Source organism: Aethina tumida, chromosome 2 (assembly GCF_024364675.1).
Source record: "Aethina tumida isolate Nest 87 chromosome 2, icAetTumi1.1, whole genome shotgun sequence".
Classification (NCBI taxonomy): Eukaryota; Metazoa; Arthropoda; class Insecta; order Coleoptera; family Nitidulidae; genus Aethina; species Aethina tumida.
In genome coordinates, this window is record NC_065436.1 from 34261154 (window position 1) to 34279637 (window position 18484).

An 18484-nucleotide genomic window follows, 5' to 3' on the forward strand; every position below is an offset into this window, starting at 1 on the left:
AATTACATAAAATAGTTCCTAAATTAGTCGTTGTTTGTCGCTAGTCATAAGTAATCATATAAATTTTGCGTCTATACTACGTGTTTCCTTTCTCATTAGAAAGAAATGTCATTAATATTGCTATTCTTACATGCCAACTATTAGGATTGTGATTGGCTTGATGTTTTAATAGCGCATGCTCATGATAGAATTTCGTAGTTTCAGATAAGGTAAGCTACGTATCTTTCGTCCTTTAATACTTTAAAATAGAAAAGCGCATTAGTAAACGAACATATGACTGACAACAAGACTCTGTCAAAATAAGTGATTCCTGGAATTTTCAGGCTTTCTAGGTTAGCCACAATAATATTGCTTGTTCACCGGTTTTATATAAACTTTCAATTATGACGGAAAGTGCTGGAAATTGGTGTCTGATTGAGAGCGATCCAGGAGTTTTCACTGAATTAATACGTGAATTCGGTAATTCATCAAACACGTTTATATTACATATAATTTTAACTGTTCATTATAGGTGTTAAAGGAGTCCAGGTGGAAGAATTGTGGAGTTTAGATGGGGATCAATTTGAAAATTTGAAGTATGCATCATGAATTAGTTACTTTTATGTTCTAACCACAGTTTAATTTTAGACCAATTCATGGCTTGATATTTCTATTCAAATGGACAAAGGATGATGACCCAAGTGGATCTATAGTCCAAGACAGCAGATTGGAAAAAATATTCTTTGCAAAACAAGTTATAGAAAATGCTTGTGCCACCCAAGCAATTTTGAGCATATTACTCAACTGTCGTCATCCAGATTTGAAACTTGGCACGACATTAAGTGAATTAAAAGATTTTTGTCAAGGATTTGATGCTAACATGAAAGGTCTAACCATCAGTAATTCACCAGTTATAAGATCAGTTCACAATTCCTTTGCAAGGCAACAACTTTTTGAATTTGATCCTTCTATGTCTAATAAAAGTGAGGATGTTTTTCACTTTGTGGGTTATGTTCCAATTGATGGTAGACTTTATGAACTTGATGGTTTAAAATCTGGCCCAATTGATTTGGGAGCTATTCCTTCAGAAACTGAATGGACTGATGTTGTTAGACCAATAATTGAAAAAAGGATTCAAAGGTAAAATTTAAAATTTCTTTTGCTTTATGTCACACGAATGTTGGTTTTAGATACAGTGAAGGGGAGATTCATTTTAATTTAATGGCTATTGTCAGTGACAGAAAAATGATATATGAACGTCAGATACAAGTTTTGGAAAAACAAATTGAAGAAGGTGGAATGGATGTTGATTCCCATGAGGCAGAAATTTCCAGACTGAGACTGCTAATTGATGAAGAAGGAAATAAAAGAAAGAGATATCAAATTGAAAATATCAGAAGGAAACATAATTATTTACCACTTATTGTTGAAATACTTAAAATTTTAGCCAAGGAAGGCAAGTTAATGCCTTTATATGAACAAGCAAAAGAGAGTACTTTAAAAAAGCAAAAAGCAAAATCATCATAAAGTTTTGGAAATGTTTGTATAAAAATACTGTATAAGTCTATTTTTTTATTAATTTGTAGATCATGTGCTAAAATAATAAAATCAAAGAATACATAATATTTTGTTTCATTTAAACAGTTTTTAGCTGAAGACTTGATGACCAACTGATGTGTCAAGAACTGATGATGTATCATGTGAATGAGAAGGAAACTCCCTTCCATTTTTAATATAAAAATCGTCCAGATAATTTAAACAATCTAAAAAAGAAAATTGTCAGATGAAACATAATGAGTAAACAAACATATTTTAAGATACCTTCTATATTATTTTGAAACTGAGGTGGCACATGATTATAAACCAGATTTTTAAATATGGAATATATTTTGTCAGCAGTGAAACCCTCAAATTTTTTTGCTATTTCATTCCATTTAACTTCTCTCCAGTCTGCCACCTTTTTCTTTTGTAATCTAAAAAATAACTTTGAATATTTAAAAGGTAAATGACTTTTTTTTCTTACCTATGTACTATTTGTTTTTTTACTTCACTGTATGAGGTAACTTTATTTGTCATAAAGATTTGTGTGTATATGGTGGCCCATTTTCTTTTGAGCCTCAAGTCAGATCCAAAATTTAGTTTCTTTGCAACTCTTTTCCACTCTTCGCCCGTTAATTTTCTATCTCTTAAATCATTGATATCTTTGGAACCAATGACTTTAAGCATTCTATTGACCAATGCCAATTCCATTGTAGAATCCCATACCACACGAATGTTCTCTTTTGGTGGTCGGTGAGTGGTGAGATATTTATATCTTTTTTCAATTGATAATCTCTCCCTATTTAACCGCTTGGAGAGATCGTGATACGGGGTTCTGGATGTACCATTTTCTATGTGATTCAATATTTCATTGTCCTCGTCTTTTGTGAATCTAAAATGCATAAACGTTTAATAAATGAATGAAATAATATATTCTATATTTTATTACTGTCCACTTTTGATGACAGCTTTAATAAACATACGCTTGAATCTCATATATATACTATTTAATGGCCTGTTATCTAATCCCTGACCTAAACTTTGTAGGAACCCTCTAATTTGTTTTCGCGAAAATTTCAATGACTTTAATTTTAGAAATGGGCCTGGATTAAGGTCTATACCATGCAACTACAAATTAATTGAATTAACAATAATTTCAAGAAAAAAATGTAATATTTTACCTCACAAAAATTTGTCCAGTTTTGTTTAATTTGATCATCCTCTGTTTTTGTATAAGGACCAAGTTTAACTTTCAAATTGAATGCTTTTATTTGATCTTTTATTTCTGGAGTTAGTTTAGCACTGTTTAGAGTAATTTCATGTAATGGTGGTACAATATTTGGTTGCAGTATTGTCAGTGATCTCAGATGCTAAGATATAAGTAAATTATAATGATAAGCTAGTTCTGGGTCACATTAATTTACTTACGTTCTTTTCCTCCTCAGTAACATCAATCAAATCCATCAAAGATAGTTCCACATCATCTGCATCTTTCTCTTCATCTTTATGTGAACAGATTATAGTATGTAATGAAAAATAAACAATTACATTAAATCTTACCTAAATAATTTTGTAATGAATTATCATTTTTATTTAAACATTGGTCCTTTGATGTTTGTAAAGTATCTGTAACTGTATCCTTGCGTTTTGGTAAAAATTCTTTCAATTGTAAATCTGGATCTGAAATGTCACATGACTTTTTAGATGATTTCTTTTTTGATTTCTTTGAAACAGCAACTAAAACATTAAATTAAATAAAGGCAAAAAACCTATTATATGCATTTATACTTGGATTAACATTATCTTTACTTTCTTCAATTTCAACATTTACTTCTGGAATATTCTGAGGAAGTTTATCAAGGGCTGAATAATTCTGTAATGAATTATCATTTTTATTTAAACATTGGTCCTTTGATGTTTGTAAAGTATCTGTAACTGTATCCTTGCGTTTTGGTAAAAATTCTTTCAATTGTAAATCTGGATCTGAAATGTCACATGACTTTTTAGATGATTTCTTTTTTGATTTCTTTGAAACAGCAACTAAAACATTAAATTAGATAATGGCAAAAAACCTATTATATGCATTTATACTTAGATTAGCATTATCTTTACTTTCTTCAATTGTAACATTTACTTCTGGAATATTCTGAAGAAGTTTATCAAGGGCTTTATCTGTTGCAGTGTCTCCATTGTTTTCATTTGTAATATCTACGACCTCTTTTAATGTTTCATTTTCAAGATGTTTTTCCTTTTTAGACTTCTTTTTCTTCTTCAAAGTAACTTCATTTAAACCACCCTCATTTTCTATTGAATCATTTATATGTAATTTATTTTTCTCATTCAAGTTGTTTAGATTTAATTGTATGCTATTATCAGCCTTGTTTTTCTTTTTTAAGTGGTCATATGCAAGCATTGTATCTTTCTTCTCTGACTTGTTTAGATGTAATTCCACATCATTATCAACTAATTTCTTTTTCTTTTTTTTCTTTGGGAGGTTTTCATCTACAACTTCCACAACTTCCTTTAAATCAATATTTTCAAGAAATTTTCTTTTCTTCTTTGACTTCTGATCTATTTCTGAAGCATTATTATTGGATATATCTATAATATCAACAGACTTATTTTTAATTTTTTTCTTTTGATTGTTTTCCTCTACAACCACTACATCCCCTTTTGAATTGTCATTGTATTCAAGATATTTTTTTTTCTTTTTCAACTTTTTCTTTTTACGAACGTCAACTGCAAAATAAAAAATGTTATTAATGTATAAAAATCAACATACAAATTGTGAGACTGTACCTGTTTCATCTTTAGAAGTCTTCTTTTTCTTTTTCTTCTTTTCTGAAAAAAAAAAAACAAACTCAATAAAATAATTATTTAATCATACTTCAAATTATACTTCTTATTTCAAATCCTGTAATTTCTACATCTTCTTCAGAAACAGTTATGGAGTCATTAACTTCACTCAAATTAATTCGTTGTTTTAATGTATTTAAAATATTTTCTACTGATATATCCTTTTCTTTTTCATGTTTGCTTTTCTTTTTCTTCTTTTTCATTTTGGGTTTTTGATAGCTTGTTATTAAGAGATCTTCATCAGCTTCATCAATATTTTCAATATTAGTTATGTCAGTTTGTTCAGGTGTATTTTGTGTATTGTAAGAATTTTGATTCTTTGTAACACTTGTTTCAACAGGTTTCTGGTAACAATTTATTTCTATATCTGGTGATTCAATGGTTTCATTCTCATCATTTACACTTCCATATTCTAAAATGTTACAACTAGTTTATATTGTTAAAAGTATAGTAAAAATCTTACCCGTTTCAACTTGGGAACTTGAGAACAAATCTTGAGATTGTAAATTTTTCAGCTTGTTTGATTTTTTCCAATTTTTTTCTTCATTCTTATTACTATTTTCCAGTTTTGTGTTTTTCAAATAATCATCTCTATTTGATTGCAAATTCTTTGTTAGTGATAGTTTTCTTCTGTTATTCTTCTTAACAGGTGAAATACCACTGTCCAAAGAATGTGTATCAGTCAAACTAAATGTTTCACTTTTAACAGGAGACAATGAAATGTTCATTGCAATTTTCATTTGTTCAAAAATTTTAGCACCAGCAGATTCTGAAACAATAAATTAATACTTATTTCTTTAACAGCAAATTCCAACAATACCTTGATTTCCTTTTAACTGATAAGAGTTACCAGTCACATGGATTTGTGATGAAGTATCGTGTGTTGAGTTATGAGTTTGTATTTCATTACAATGAAAGGAATTACTATGTGTACCTTCACTAGTCAATCTTTCTTCTGATGAACAGCCTTCTTCTTGTTTTATGTTCACAGTTCCATCAAAATTGAAAATAACTTGGCTATTTAAGAAACTACTATTGATTTCTTCAGTACTGGTATTGTGTAAATTGATTTTTTGTTCTGTTAAATTATTTTTGTCTAGTTTTATACCAACAGTTTTAGACGACATTTTTACAGCGTTGTTTTTTAATCGCCTTGACTTACTGCTTTCAATCTCAGAGCTGTAATCTGTATCCTCACCTAGATTAGAAAGAAAAGTAATTACTGGAAAATTTGCGAATTGATATACAATAAAATTGACTTACTCATGCTCTAAGTTTATAGACTGTAATTAATATGTCCTGGTATAGCATAATTTTCATCTAAAAACACACAATATGCACAATCTTGAACCGCAGTCGCACAGAAACTTCGGAATATAACCTACGAAAAACACATGGCTCTTTATTTTGAATTAGGCGCCTTAGACACCATACATTTCACCAACCAGTATGTATAAAAGAGCTTGACAAAAATTATGAATATTAAATAAAAGGATGTATGTCATTTGTTTAAAATATGTTCAGGATTAATTTTACATTTATAATCTAATATTTATTTTATTTTTTTAAAATATTAAATATTTGAGTGTTGTTATCTGAAGCACTAGCTTCTACATCTAATCAAATGAACATTTTCCCTCCTAATATTTTTTGCTTTTATCGAAAATACAAAAAATAATTTGTAATTAAAGTATTAACATGTATATTTTAAGTAAATGTATATGTTAATTGTGTATTTGTGTATATTGGTACCATTCCATTAGGTTGTTAAAGTGTCAAAGTGTGTTTATTCTATAATGAACAAAATTTTGAATTCCAAGTGTTCTCATTAAGTACATTAAGTAAACTAAAAGGTAAGATTGTAATTTATATATGTATAGAATGTATTGAAAAATGGAATATTATTTTATATTCACCCCATGTTATTAGTGCTTAGTTTGATTTAACCGACATTAACGAAAATTCTTTGTTAATTTCTTATGATTTCAGAACAAGAAAAAGATTATTATAGTAAATATAAAGGTATATATGACTTTACATCTGAGTTCAGTGTAAACATGTCATAATCAATGTACGTGGTCCACAACTTTAGAGAAACCGAAGAGCTGAATAATTATTCATGACAGTTAGTTTTCCTTGTTATCTTCATTGTATTAATCAAAATTGTAAAAGTATAAAATTTAAAAAAATTAATCCATGTTGATTTATATTATATATTAGGTCACAAAATAAAATAATTATATTAAAGTAAGTAAACCTTTATGTATTGTCAAAACTAATTACACATAACCATATTGATAATACTTGACCAGGATAACAATGAATATAAACTGTAACTGCAAATTCAATATTCCGATCTTTTTGTACATGTATTTTACTATTTTCAACTATTTTAAGAATTGTACCAATCTCACTGTATGGAATATTTAAGATGAATCCATTTACCTGGAAGTATATAAATTAATATATGTTACATTGTTTTTAAAGACAATACTTACTTTTTGATCTGATAAAGCTGGGAGTATCTCTGAAAGAACATCAGAACTATGTTTATCAAACATAGTGGTCAACTCCAGTGTTTTGAGTATTTGCTTGATAGAATGTGATGTATTGTGTCTCCATATCGTTCTATTTAATGTTCTTAGTTTAGAAATTCTCTTTTTAATCTTTTTTTCTATGTGCATTTCCAAATACTCCACACCAAACTTAGGTTTATATTCTACTTTAAAGTTTACCGAATTTGTTGGAGCCAACATTTCACCACTAAACAACGGCAGCCAATCAGATCTCTTATTAAAATCGAACCTTGTCAACTGAATATTATCACCTCTTTGAATATTACCCCAAACCTGAAAGATATGTTAATACAAATACATTCAATCAATTTAAACGACAACTAACATTATTTTCGTTGGCCACACTATAAATCTTTTGTAAAGGACACTTTTCGTCCGTAATAAAATACTTTTCGCAACAACTAACGTCATATATGTAAAATACAGGAACATCCTGTTGATATTCTCTGACTAAAACATAGGCTGTGGAACCATGAGGAACCCCGAACCCCAACAACAGCCACGCATCCATTTTTAACGCCATTAGATAACAAGTCAACGCGACAGCGTGGTCCACCATTGACCCCAACGAAACGCTTAAGAGTTCCTGAAAATATCCACTTGTGGTTTAATTAATAAATTATCGAATTTACCTCTGTGGTCAGCCAGACGTTGTTATAAAACTGGTTGCAGTCAGTAAACGGAATCAAAGACACAAATCTGGCACACTGATCAGCCTCAAAGTCCAATGTTTCGCTGATCCGAGGCGGTTCTAACGGCTTCAAATATTTCGTTATGCAGTTCGTTCTGTTGTGCACGTCGATGGCGAAAGCCGAGAATTTTCTTTGCGGGAAATTTGTGTTGTACATCTCGTTCCATTTCAAAATGTGATCTTGCATGTATGGCGCGTCGTTCGATGCCAAATCACCCTGGAATTTAATCTGATTATAGGCGGTTTTTGTAAAGCAATAAATATACCATGTTTGGAGTTAGTTTTGGAATTGGAGGTTCTAGAGTAATAGTCATGTCTATGTATTTAAAATCTGGTGGAGCTTTGGCAGTTTTGGATGATTTAGATTTAAGTTTGTCCTTTTCGTGGTCAATATCTTGAAAGATGTGTGGTTCCGTTATTTTAAATCTTCCGGATAGCTGAAATTTAAACTACTGATTAATTTATCATGGAATGTTGATGGTACTAACGTTGTTGTTACAACACACTGCAGCAAGTGGTACATCTATAAATCCCAACCAGTTGTATTCACCATTTTCCAAGTCTTCTGTTTCAGAATTATATACGTTAATGGTTATAATACCCTTTAGTGAGTTTGGATTTAGATAATCAATGTGGGTAGATCTAAAATTATATTTTGATTAATTTAAATTGTAACTAAATTACTAAATTAATATTTACTCTACTGGTATACTAATAATTTCATTCCACATTGGAGTTTCTCCTAAACTTATTGATGAGTTTACTTGTAAGTCATTGTGAGTTATTATCAAGAAAGGTCTAGCATGTTTTTCAACATTATTATTACTTTTCAGTTTAAAATTAAATCCAGAACCTATTTTAAAAATTATATTAACTTGTTCCGTGTATTGAACAGATCTCTCTTTCACATCAGTCTTGACATTGTGCCCTATTGCCCTGGGCAACGGTTGAGGCATTTCGGGCTTCCAACGAAACCAGTTGAAGAAGTTAGATATTAATACTTTTACAGTTTGCCTTAAATAATGTTGTAAATTCACACAAGTTTGTTATTTAAAAATTAATAACTTACTCAAAATATGGTAGATATTTTTCATTAACCACGTTTTCATATAATAAGTTACAATCTGAACTTTTACACTTTTGAAAGATCTTGTTGTGTATCTGCCTTAAATATTTCTTGCTGTTGATGCGTTGCCTCTCGTAGTCTGCATCATCGTCGTCCTCGTAGCTGATTCGGTCTTCCGTCGCGATCCTCTTTTTGTAATCAGCTAAAATATTAAAAGGAATTTCCTTCACTCTATTCGGAATTAACATTCCGTCGAACTCTATTTCGTGCTGGTTCCTCAGCTGCAATACTGTTAATCTGAGATTGTCTTCCAACTCTTTCGGGTCGCAGAACTGGAAATCCCTCATATGAGGACTCAATCTGAACGTCTTCCCTTTTCTATACGACACTTCGGTGTCGATGCCCGTTATGTATTCATATAAAATCGAGTTCCTTGGATCTTGCGGGTCTGGAGAAGTTGTCGTAACCCAGTGGGTTAACTTTTCCACGTTTATGGTGCCATTTTTGTCGATCACATCGTGGAGCACTTCATCGAATGAATTGAAATCTTCTGTTGTGGGATGAAGATGTGCTCTTCTTACTGTGTAGGTTAAAGTACCTGACGTGTTTATGGTTTCGTTGAGGGTGAGATTAAAGTTAAAATCGCCCAAGGTGTCTGACAACTTTAAGCCACTACCCACGCCTTCGTGTTTGTAATGTATGAGTTCCTGTCTGTCGAAATGTTGCGTCGCGAAACGATCCCTAAAATTATCTCTATCGGGTATGTCTAGGTTGACCTCACATACTTTTCGTTTGTGCAACTTCTTCGGCTGTTCGATTATTTCCACGGTAAGTTGCCTCGGCACACTTCTCAATTCGATATTGAAAGCTTCACCGAGTTTCAACTGAAACCTTTCGTTCAAAGCCACAGGTTCAGTCTTACAAACTTCTATCTTATTGCATAAAACTCTCAGGTAAACTTTTGTGGTATTCACCGCTGTTCGTCTGATTTTTTCACGTCCGTCTGTCACGTCTTTTGTAATTTCGTGTCTGTCTGATAGAAAAAAATTTAAAATTGGTTCACCAGGCGCCTTAAAACATTCGTCGAATTGTCTTTTAATGTCGCTTTTGAGCGTTTCTTCGTCAACGTTGTATATGGGTTTTTTAGGTGGATCTTCATCTGTTGTTATATCATCAAGCTTTTCCTCATCCTTCCATCTCTGCAATTCCTTTTTGTACGTTAAGAGTTGTTTTTCATAGTCGTGTTTCAGTTCGTCAACAAGTTCTTTTACTGTTGTGTCTATTTGTTTGTCGAGTGCAGCCTGTTCAGCATCACGATCGACGGATTCCTTTTTAATTGATAATTTTATCGAGGTGTTGCTGTGACCTTTTACCTCCCTGATTTTTTTTATGGCTTTCCAGGTTTGTAAAATTGCGCGGATGTTGTTACGAGCTGCTTTACCTTCTTCGTATGCGAGGTTTCGTAATTCTTTAATTTCTTGGGTGTGTTTACTGATTTGCGTTAGATTTTCGCCTTCAATTTTAGCCAAGTTACGTTTTATTTGTCGTATTGCGTCGATTTTTCTTAGTACCCTCGACAAACTGTTATTTTCAGTGATTGTTTTATAATCATTATACAATTTTTTTAATCGTTTTTCAAACACGTGTTCGAGACTGAAGAGAGGATGATGTTCGAATTCGAGTTTGTCAAGGATTACTTCTAAATTGTAATCTGCGATAGTCACAACTTCGGTACAATCTATATTACTTGATGGCAATGTAAATGTTGCAATATTTGGGTCATCTATGAATTTCTTTTCACGCAACGATGTGTTCAGTAAAGGACTTTCTTGCAAAATTAATTCTCCTTCACAATTAAACCATTTTCTAAAATTAATATTAACATGATATACTGGTTTGTTTTCTGTAAGAGTACTTACTTATCTTCTACTGATAATAAACGTTGTTCTAGAAGGTTTATGTGGCTTTTTGTTACGTTCTTTCTTTGACATTTAAATAAACCTTCTTCCTCTAAATATCTAGGTTCTTCGTCCGCTAGCTTACGAATAATTTCAAGGGGTTTGCTGAAACGATTTATTAAAAATTATTTATTCCTTCATAAAATTTAATATAATACCTGGTTGGTACGAAAATATTTTTTTCATAAGATTCATTCAAATGTGTTTCATATTGTTCTCCAATTTGTCCAAAAATTAGATCCTCAGATTTCTCTTCGTCCTGTTCGTCTTTTCCCTCCTCACCCGTTTTCTAAAATTTTATATTGTTTTATAGAAAATATTTCAAGGACAAATAACATAATGTACTTTCTGTGGTGATTTTTGGTCGGAAAAGAACCTGGTCTCAGAGTAGGTTCTCTTGTTTAAACTGAACCTTTGCCTGACACTCTCGATTTCGGCATCCAGATCACCACTCTCCTTCCTCATCCTTTGAACGAGTAGCTTCTCCCTGCTCCCGCTCTTGGATCCGACTCGTATATTCGTCGTGCCCGCTTTGCTTTTGACCACATTGAACCGTTCTCGGATCTTGTCCCTGTACGATTTTGTTCGTTGTGGCACGGAATCAACGAACACATCGTCGGACAGTTCGGTCGTGGGAAGGCTTTCCAAATCATCCGACACTTGTTTGTCGAATTTTTTGTGTGTCGCGTCTGTTTTGACCGAGAATAAGTTGGCTATTTCGTCATGGCTTCGTGACGAAGTCGATTGAACTGAAGGCGAACCGACTCGATTGCTTCTTGGTCGTGGGTTGAAGCGTGTTGGAGACTTGAATTCTACCAAACTGATCACGTCTTCCTATAATTTATTTTATACATAATTTTGATATTATTTTATGTTGAAAGTCATACCTGTAACTTAGACATAGTTTACTATGTTGTCTTGTTTGTTTGTATTTAGTCGAGTGACACTTGATATGTTGTCATGGTAACAAAACTTACCATGCTTTATTTTAATTTTGATGTAATGAAAACATATGTTTTGAATTGGGACAAAGTGTATCATTTTTACTTGTTTACACTCTTGATAAAGCAGTCAAACATCAGAATTGAAAATGGACTACTAAAAAGGAACTTTAAAATTATTAATTCTTGCAGATAAACAATGTCGGTGCTGTACAGATTGAACATATGCGGCGTGCGAAGCTTCGGACCGGGGAACGAAGAACAAGTCACATTTTCGACGCCCGTTACTCTGTTCCTCGGACAAAACGGCTGTGGCAAAACGACAATTCTAGAGGCCATTAAATATGCCTGCACTGGTGAGTTGCCGGCCGGTACCTCCAATGGCAGAGGATTTCTAAATGATCCGAAGATGACCAATCACCAATGCACCAAAGGATGTGCCAAACTCCAATTTTTTGATCATGATGGAAATTCAATAACGGTTGGGCGGTAAGTGTTTGCTATTGTTGTTATTTTCAGCTGTTTATAAATTATTTTTGTAGGTTGTCGAATGTTGTCCTGAAAGCAGGAGTCCTCTCGTTCAAAACTTTGGCGGTTCAGCTCAAATTGCAGAAAAAGGGGGAATCAGTTGTACATGATTTGGCTGGTCGGGGCGTGGATGTCACTGATTATGTTTGTCAGGCACTGAATGTCTCGCAGGCGATTTTGAACAACGTACTGTTTTGTCACCAGGAAAATTCTTCATGGCCTCTGGACGAGGGGCAAAAGTTGAAACAGCGGTTTGATGAAATCTTCGACGCAGTTAAGTACAACAAATGTGTTGAAACGTTGAGGAAGCAAATTAAAGCCAGAGGGGAAGATATTAAATTAAAGAAGGTAGAGTTGAAGTCAAAGGAAGAGAATAAAGATAGAGTTCATTCATTAGAAAGTAAGGTAAAGGATCGCGAACGTCAGCTTGCTGATATAGAAAATGAAGTGGAGCAGAAAAAAGAGGATTTGGTGCCGATTGAAAATAGGATTAGGGAAATTTGGGAACTGGAAGAAACCTTAAGCGCTCTCCAAAGACAGTTAGCGACTAAAGAAGAACAAAGAAAAGGATTAAGTGATTTCCAGGCTACTTTAAAGGAAAGCATTTCTTTTGTATTCGAGGGTACTGATGAAGAACTTCAGGCGAAGAAAGAATCGTTTGCTAAAGAAAAAGAAAACGACGAAAGGCTCATTGACGAAATTTTGAAAAGGAAAGTTATAATTGAGGAAAAAGTTATTGAACTGAGAAGAGTTATACAAAAATTACAAGTCAACATAGGTCAAATTAAAGAAGAGGAGCGTCAAAACACTTTGAGAATAGAGGAGAGAGACAATCTTATAGATAAAGCTATCAACCAGTTCCAAATTGAAAATCCCGAAAAGGATAATAGAGACGTTATCATAAATAAGTTTAAATCGGCTCTAGCAACAAATCAAGAATTATTGGATGACCTTGTGATGGACAAAGAAATGGAAGAAGTAGAGTTGCAAAGAAAAATTGATGACCTATTGGCTAGTCATTCCCGAACGAAACAAGAAATCTCCTCTAAAAACACGTTAATTCGTCAATGTCAAGATAAAATTAAAGAATGCGAAAATAAACTAAAGGATTTAACTGTAAAGCGCACGATGCTGACTAAAGTTTCCGAAGATGTTGAAAAAGTGCAAAACTCCTTGTTGGCGATGAATGACACTGCTTACGAAGCAAAAGTTAATAAAGAGATCAACGATGCGAGTGACGAAATTGTGATTTTGGAACGTAAACGTGAGATGCTTGAAAGTGAATATAGGATTTTACAGCAGAATCACGTAACTGAAGAAATGATTGAAAAAGAAACAGAATCAATAGCACAGAAAAAGTTACAGCTGAATATACTTAAAGGTAAACATCAAGAAGCTTTATTTAACCTTTGTCAGGAAGATGTTCCTGATGCTGATTTGCACAATGAAATCAGTCAGATTCTAAAACGAGACGATTCTATAGTTAAAAATTTGAACGATAAAATTACCAAACTGCAGAAACGTATTACAACGTTGGAAATAGAAATTAAAAACAAACGATCTGACATCCAAAAGAACGAATTGAACTTGGCCGACAAAGAGAAGCAGTTGCATGAACTGTGTAATGGAGTAGAACTGGATGATATGTTGAACAAAACGGAGACTGAAAAAGAAAACTGGCAGAAAGAAAAGGGCAAATATAGATACGTTAAACTTGTATATGAGTCCTATATACAAAAATTTGAAAGCGAATCTCCCAGCTGCCCGATATGTAGCACTGATTTTACGAAAAAGGAGGGCATGATCAAGAAAATTATCACGTATCTAAAGGGAAAAATTCAGGACGTCCCAACGAAATTGGAACACGCACAAAACAAACTAAAAACATCTGAAAATTTATATAACAAACTGCAACAGTTGAAGCCTACAAGTAACGAAATTATGCGATTGAAAACACGAGTTTTGCCAGAATTACGTAAGGAATTGGATCAATTTACTGAAGAGCTGGAGAAATTAACTTCGGACTTAAAAGAAACCAAAGCTCAAATTGAGGAACCACAAAAAAATGTTGAGCTGTGCAGGAATATTATGTCGGATGTAATTAAAATTGAACAATACGACGCCGATATTACCAAATCAGAGAAAAGTATTGAAGATTTAAAAGAAAAAATTGTTTCCGTTGATTCCGAACGTACAAGACAAGAAACTGAAGCGGAGATGGATGATGTTAATGCAAAATTAAGTAATCTTAGACATGTATGCGAAACGAGTAAGAGGGCTCTGGACAAACACAGAAAAAGATACAACGACTTGAGACAGGAAAAAGATAGGTTGGTAGAAAAGAAAATGTCCTTGCAAGCCTCAACACAAGAAATACCTCTTACTGAAAAACAATTAGACCAATATAAAGAAACTTTAAACGCTACCAGTGAGGAAATACAAACACTGAATGAAACTGAAAAGACCTTGAATGCAGATTTGATAGATATACGTGAGAAAAAAGCAATATTGTCGAAGAATAACAAGCAATTAATATCTGAGGAATCAAACAAAGTACAAGTTCAGAAAAGACTTATTGAAGATATAGAAAAATTGCAAAAATCAATACAAGAATACATGGAAAAGAATAACAATGCGAAACTTCAAACTGCAGAAGGAGAACTAGATCAAATCAGTTCAAAAGAAAACGATCTTATTCAAACTAAAACTAAACTTCTTGATGCTGTGTCAAAAAAGAAAGAAAACTTGGCCAAACGAGAGAGTAATTATCGAGCACTGGAGGACAATGTATTACTTCGAAAGAAACATGCTGAGGAAGAAACAGTTAAGACGGAGATTGAAGAATTGCGCGGCAACATCGGTGGACACAATTACAAATCTGTTGACGAAGAGAAACAACGCCTGTTAAAAAAGAGAGACTTGATCAACCGTGAGATTAACAACGTACACGGCCGTAAAGAAGAATTGTCGCGAACATTAAAGGAGTTTAAGGCAGAACTTAATAAACCGGCTAACAAAAACGCTTACAAGGATTACAAGAAAAAATATTACGAGCTGACAATTGCCGAGATGCTTCAAGAGGATATGACAAAGTACACTGTGGCTTTGGAGAAGTCTATTTTACAATTCCACAAAGACAGAATGAAACACATCAACAAGATCATTCGTGAATTATGGCGTGCGATCTACAGAGGTAATGATATCGACTACATCGAGATCCAAACTGAAGACGCAGTTGGAACGAACGTCAAAAGAAGATCTTATTCATATAAGGTCGTGCAGGTGAAAAAAGGTGTTGAAATCGAAATGAGAGGCCGTTGTAGTGCTGGTCAAAGAGTTTTGGCTTGTCTGGTTATTCGTATGGCGTTAGCCGAGACGTTCAGTTCACACTGCGGAATATTGGCGTTGGATGAGCCCACCACCAATTTGGATCGACAGAATATTCTTAGTCTTAGCGACGCTCTGGTCAATCTAATAGAAAACCGGAAGAACGAAAAGAACTTCCAGTTACTGATCATCACGCACGACGAGGACTTCTTGAACACTCTCACTCGTGTTCAAACCACTCCACATTATTGGAAGGTTAGCAGGAATGAAGATGGATTTTCTATTATTAGGAAAGTTACAACGTAATTTTTGTTTCTTTGGCGTTACTCCAACATATTACATTACGATAAATTTACCAAGTACTGAAGAAGGTTACTAGTATACTCTAATATTGTTGTTTTTATAAACCTTCTACAAATGTAACGCGAAATAGAAATTGATTGGGTAACTTCTACAATTAATTATTTGTTCCCAAAATTCTTGTATATTCGTTTGTTATTCAAGATATTTAGCAGTTCGCTTTTGTGATCTTTTTAATAGAATTATAATTATTTCCACTGAAGAAATCTCCTAAAGAAAGTGGACGATGGGAGAGTAACTGATCCGTTTCAATTGAAATTAATACACGTCGTATTGTGTAGAAGTTTTCTTCATTGGGAGATAAATATAGTTCAATTAAAAAGTGAACGAAACCGGATTTGTTATGTATGTTTTTTAATTTTTATTTATATAATTAGTAAATTTATATACTTATTTAATCACTTTTGTTTATTTCAATAAAAATTTTATATTTTTAAATTGGTTTGATTTATTGATTTTATCAAATAAAATCAAATATATTAATAAAAAATCAGAAATTTATTTAAAAATTAATTATTTGAGTTCTCCACAAGAATCTATTGTAACTGTCTGTGATGGAGTTCCATTCTTTGAACCACATCTCTCCATCCTCTTCACAACATCCATTCCACTAATTACATGTCCAAACACCACATGTTTGCCATCAAGCCAGTCTGTTTTGCTAGTGCATATAAAAAATTGAGAGCCATTTGTATTGGGTCCAGAGTTTGCCATAGATAATGTGCCAGGTCCAACGTGTTTTAGTTCAAAGTTTTCATCTTCAAATTTCCTGCCATAAATTGACTTTCCTCCAGTTCCATTGTTGTTTGTTATGTCACCTCCTTGGCACATCTGTTCAAGTTAAGGGATTAAATTACTAGGAAACTTAATTATTAAGATTAATTAGTGAAAGGATACAAAGTCAGGGATGATTCTATGAAATGTAGATTTCTGAAAACCAAATCCACGTTCATGTGTACATAAACATCTGAAATTCTCAGCTGTTTTAGGCACAACATCAGCTCGTAGCATCATTGTTATTCTTCCAACATCAGTTTTCCCTATTTTAATATCAAAATACACTTGAGGATTCTTCTTCTTTTCTTCCTTTTGTGGTTTTGACTTCTAAAAATCAAGAAACTGTAACACAATTTTATATTAAATTTTATAACTAACTGTTTCTGATCCTTCAGCATGGGTTGCATCTTCTGTCAAATTTTCTTTTATAGTTTCACCAGCATGTTGTTGCAACCATGCATCCTCAGACCAAACAGGTCTGGTTGACCCTTCCTTTATTCTTTGTGGTTTGGCCAAATTTACTCTGATAGTTCTACCAAACAGTTCCGAATCATTCTAAAATTTAAAAATAAGTACATGTTGCCGTAAATCTTTGAGAATCTTACCATATTGTCTATAGCGGCCGCAGCATCTTCTGCATTTTCAAATTCAATAAAAGCAAATCCTCTGTGCTTTTCAGTCTCATAATCTAATGGGATTTGCACGTCGACAATGTCACCAAACGGTATAAATGCGGCGTTTAGCACTTTTTCGTCTACTTCTTCAGCTAAACCGCCAACGTAAATTGTTCGTTTCGTACTCATTTTATTTCAATATTACGGAAAAGTGTTTTGGTGATAGAAAATTTAAATTTTAAATAAACATAACCTTAAATTTAAACGTCAGACAAAGGATTGTGTGTCAAGGGTCAACAACTTTTAGATTTAGATTTCCCTATGGCTAAGTAATGGTCCTCACGTGTATAAAAGTTAATTTTAAAAGTCATAGTTGGTTATACTGAAAAATATTATAAAATTCGTGTGTTTTGAGAAAGCATTTTTAAAAGAAAACTCAAATGGAGGAATTCGAATTAATGAAACAAGGTGCAGAAGCAAAGCTATACAAAGGAAGTTACTTAGGAAAACCAGTAATAATAAAAGAACGATTCGAGAAGAAGTACAGAGTTCCCTCACTGGATGCAACATTAACCAAAGAACGAATAAAGGCTGAAAGTCGTGCGATTTTACGATGTAAATCCGCAGGGATCAAAACTCCAGCATTATATCTAGTGGACTTGAAAAAACGAACTATATACATGGAGTATTTTGAGTGCAGCATTACAGCTAAAGACTTTATCAATTCTTCAAGCTCAAAGGACACAATTAAAGAATTATCCTTGCAACTGGGCAAAATTTTGGGTAAACTACATGCCAATAATATTGTACATGGGGACCTAACTTCATCTAATATTTTGCTAATTAATAAAAATGGAGAGAACAATTTCACAGACTTGAATAATTTACAAATATCATTAATAGATTTTGGTTTGTCACATGTGGAGTCTGGTGCAGAAGATAAAGGTGTTGATTTGTATGTATTGGAGAGAGCACTGCTGAGCACTCATGAGGAGGCTGAGTACATGTTTCCATTTATTTTGGAAGGATATAAGATGCAGTATAAAAAGGGACAAAAGGAAGTTTTAGCCAAATATGAAGATGTCAGAGCCAGAGGACGAAAGAGAACTATGGTTGGATAGTCATTATTTTGTTGATGTTACATTTTGTTTTATTGTAAAATAATGTTTTTTGTATATTTTATATACAAATTGTATAATAAAATTGTTTTTGTATATATGTAATTTTATTTAATTTACAGTGCTAGAAAAAATTCAAAAAGCAATGGAACAA

General features: G+C 32.9%; 6 protein-coding genes across 9 annotated transcripts; 3 read left to right on the plus strand and 3 right to left on the minus strand.

Annotated features, from left to right (window-relative positions):
* The first annotated feature begins 68 nt into the window (after positions 1-68).
* Positions 69-1602, plus strand: LOC109602465 (ubiquitin carboxyl-terminal hydrolase isozyme L5). Of its 2 annotated transcripts, XM_020018829.2 has the most exons (5): positions 69-209; positions 324-459; positions 512-575; positions 628-1119; positions 1170-1602. In XM_020018829.2, exons 2-5 carry the CDS (start codon positions 384-386, stop codon positions 1504-1506), a joined length of 969 nt encoding a protein of 322 aa, XP_019874388.1. In that variant the 5' UTR covers positions 69-209; positions 324-383; the 3' UTR covers positions 1507-1602. The 2 variants fall into 2 exon arrangements, with proteins under 2 accessions (XP_019874388.1, XP_049819629.1); XM_049963672.1 differs by lacking the exon at positions 69-209 and having other exon boundaries at positions 280-459.
* Positions 1539-5766, minus strand: LOC109602464 (uncharacterized protein MAL13P1.304). 3 transcript variants are annotated; one of them, XM_049963669.1, is made up of 14 exons: positions 5638-5766; positions 5309-5572; positions 4838-5143; positions 4418-4786; positions 4318-4359; positions 3610-4257; positions 3307-3558; positions 3079-3255; positions 2947-3020; positions 2700-2888; positions 2468-2646; positions 2003-2410; positions 1801-1952; positions 1539-1742 (listed from the first exon to the last, which is right to left on the minus strand). In XM_049963669.1, exons 1-14 carry the CDS (start codon positions 5639-5641, stop codon positions 1627-1629), a joined length of 3180 nt encoding a protein of 1059 aa, XP_049819626.1. In that variant the 5' UTR covers positions 5642-5766; the 3' UTR covers positions 1539-1626. The 3 variants fall into 3 exon arrangements, with proteins under 3 accessions (XP_049819626.1, XP_049819625.1, XP_019874386.1); XM_049963668.1 differs by having other exon boundaries at positions 5195-5572; XM_020018827.2 differs by lacking the exon at positions 3307-3558 and having other exon boundaries at positions 5195-5572.
* Positions 5767-5985: 219 nt separating this feature from the next.
* Positions 5986-16259, plus strand: LOC109607577 (DNA repair protein RAD50-like). Its single transcript, XM_020024050.2, has 3 exons — positions 5986-6227; positions 11799-12095; positions 12149-16259. Exons 2-3 carry the CDS (start codon positions 11806-11808, stop codon positions 15765-15767), a joined length of 3909 nt encoding a protein of 1302 aa, XP_019879609.2. The 5' UTR covers positions 5986-6227; positions 11799-11805; the 3' UTR covers positions 15768-16259.
* On the minus strand, positions 6440-11567 carry LOC109607576 (coiled-coil and C2 domain-containing protein 2A). The gene is made up of 12 exons (XM_049963322.1): positions 11553-11567; positions 11011-11499; positions 10824-10954; positions 10627-10770; positions 8711-10573; positions 8341-8655; positions 8130-8283; positions 7908-8078; positions 7583-7858; positions 7276-7536; positions 6873-7223; positions 6440-6819 (listed from the first exon to the last, which is right to left on the minus strand). Exons 1-12 carry the CDS (start codon positions 11565-11567, stop codon positions 6634-6636), a joined length of 4356 nt encoding a protein of 1451 aa, XP_049819279.1. The 3' UTR covers positions 6440-6633.
* Positions 16260-16300: 41 nt separating the features above from the next.
* Positions 16301-17493, minus strand: LOC109602462 (peptidyl-prolyl cis-trans isomerase E). Its single transcript, XM_020018824.2, has 4 exons — positions 17204-17493; positions 16977-17153; positions 16719-16925; positions 16301-16652 (listed from the first exon to the last, which is right to left on the minus strand). The coding sequence occupies exons 1-4, from the start codon at positions 17399-17401 to the stop codon at positions 16335-16337; spliced, it is 900 nt and encodes a 299-aa protein (XP_019874383.1). The 5' UTR covers positions 17402-17493; the 3' UTR covers positions 16301-16334.
* Positions 17494-17531: 38 nt separating this feature from the next.
* LOC109602463 (EKC/KEOPS complex subunit TP53RK) lies at positions 17532-18428 on the plus strand. The gene has a single exon (XM_020018826.2). The coding sequence runs from the start codon at positions 17653-17655 to the stop codon at positions 18331-18333; it is 681 nt and encodes a 226-aa protein (XP_019874385.1). The 5' UTR covers positions 17532-17652; the 3' UTR covers positions 18334-18428.
* Positions 18429-18484: the final 56 nt, after the last annotated feature.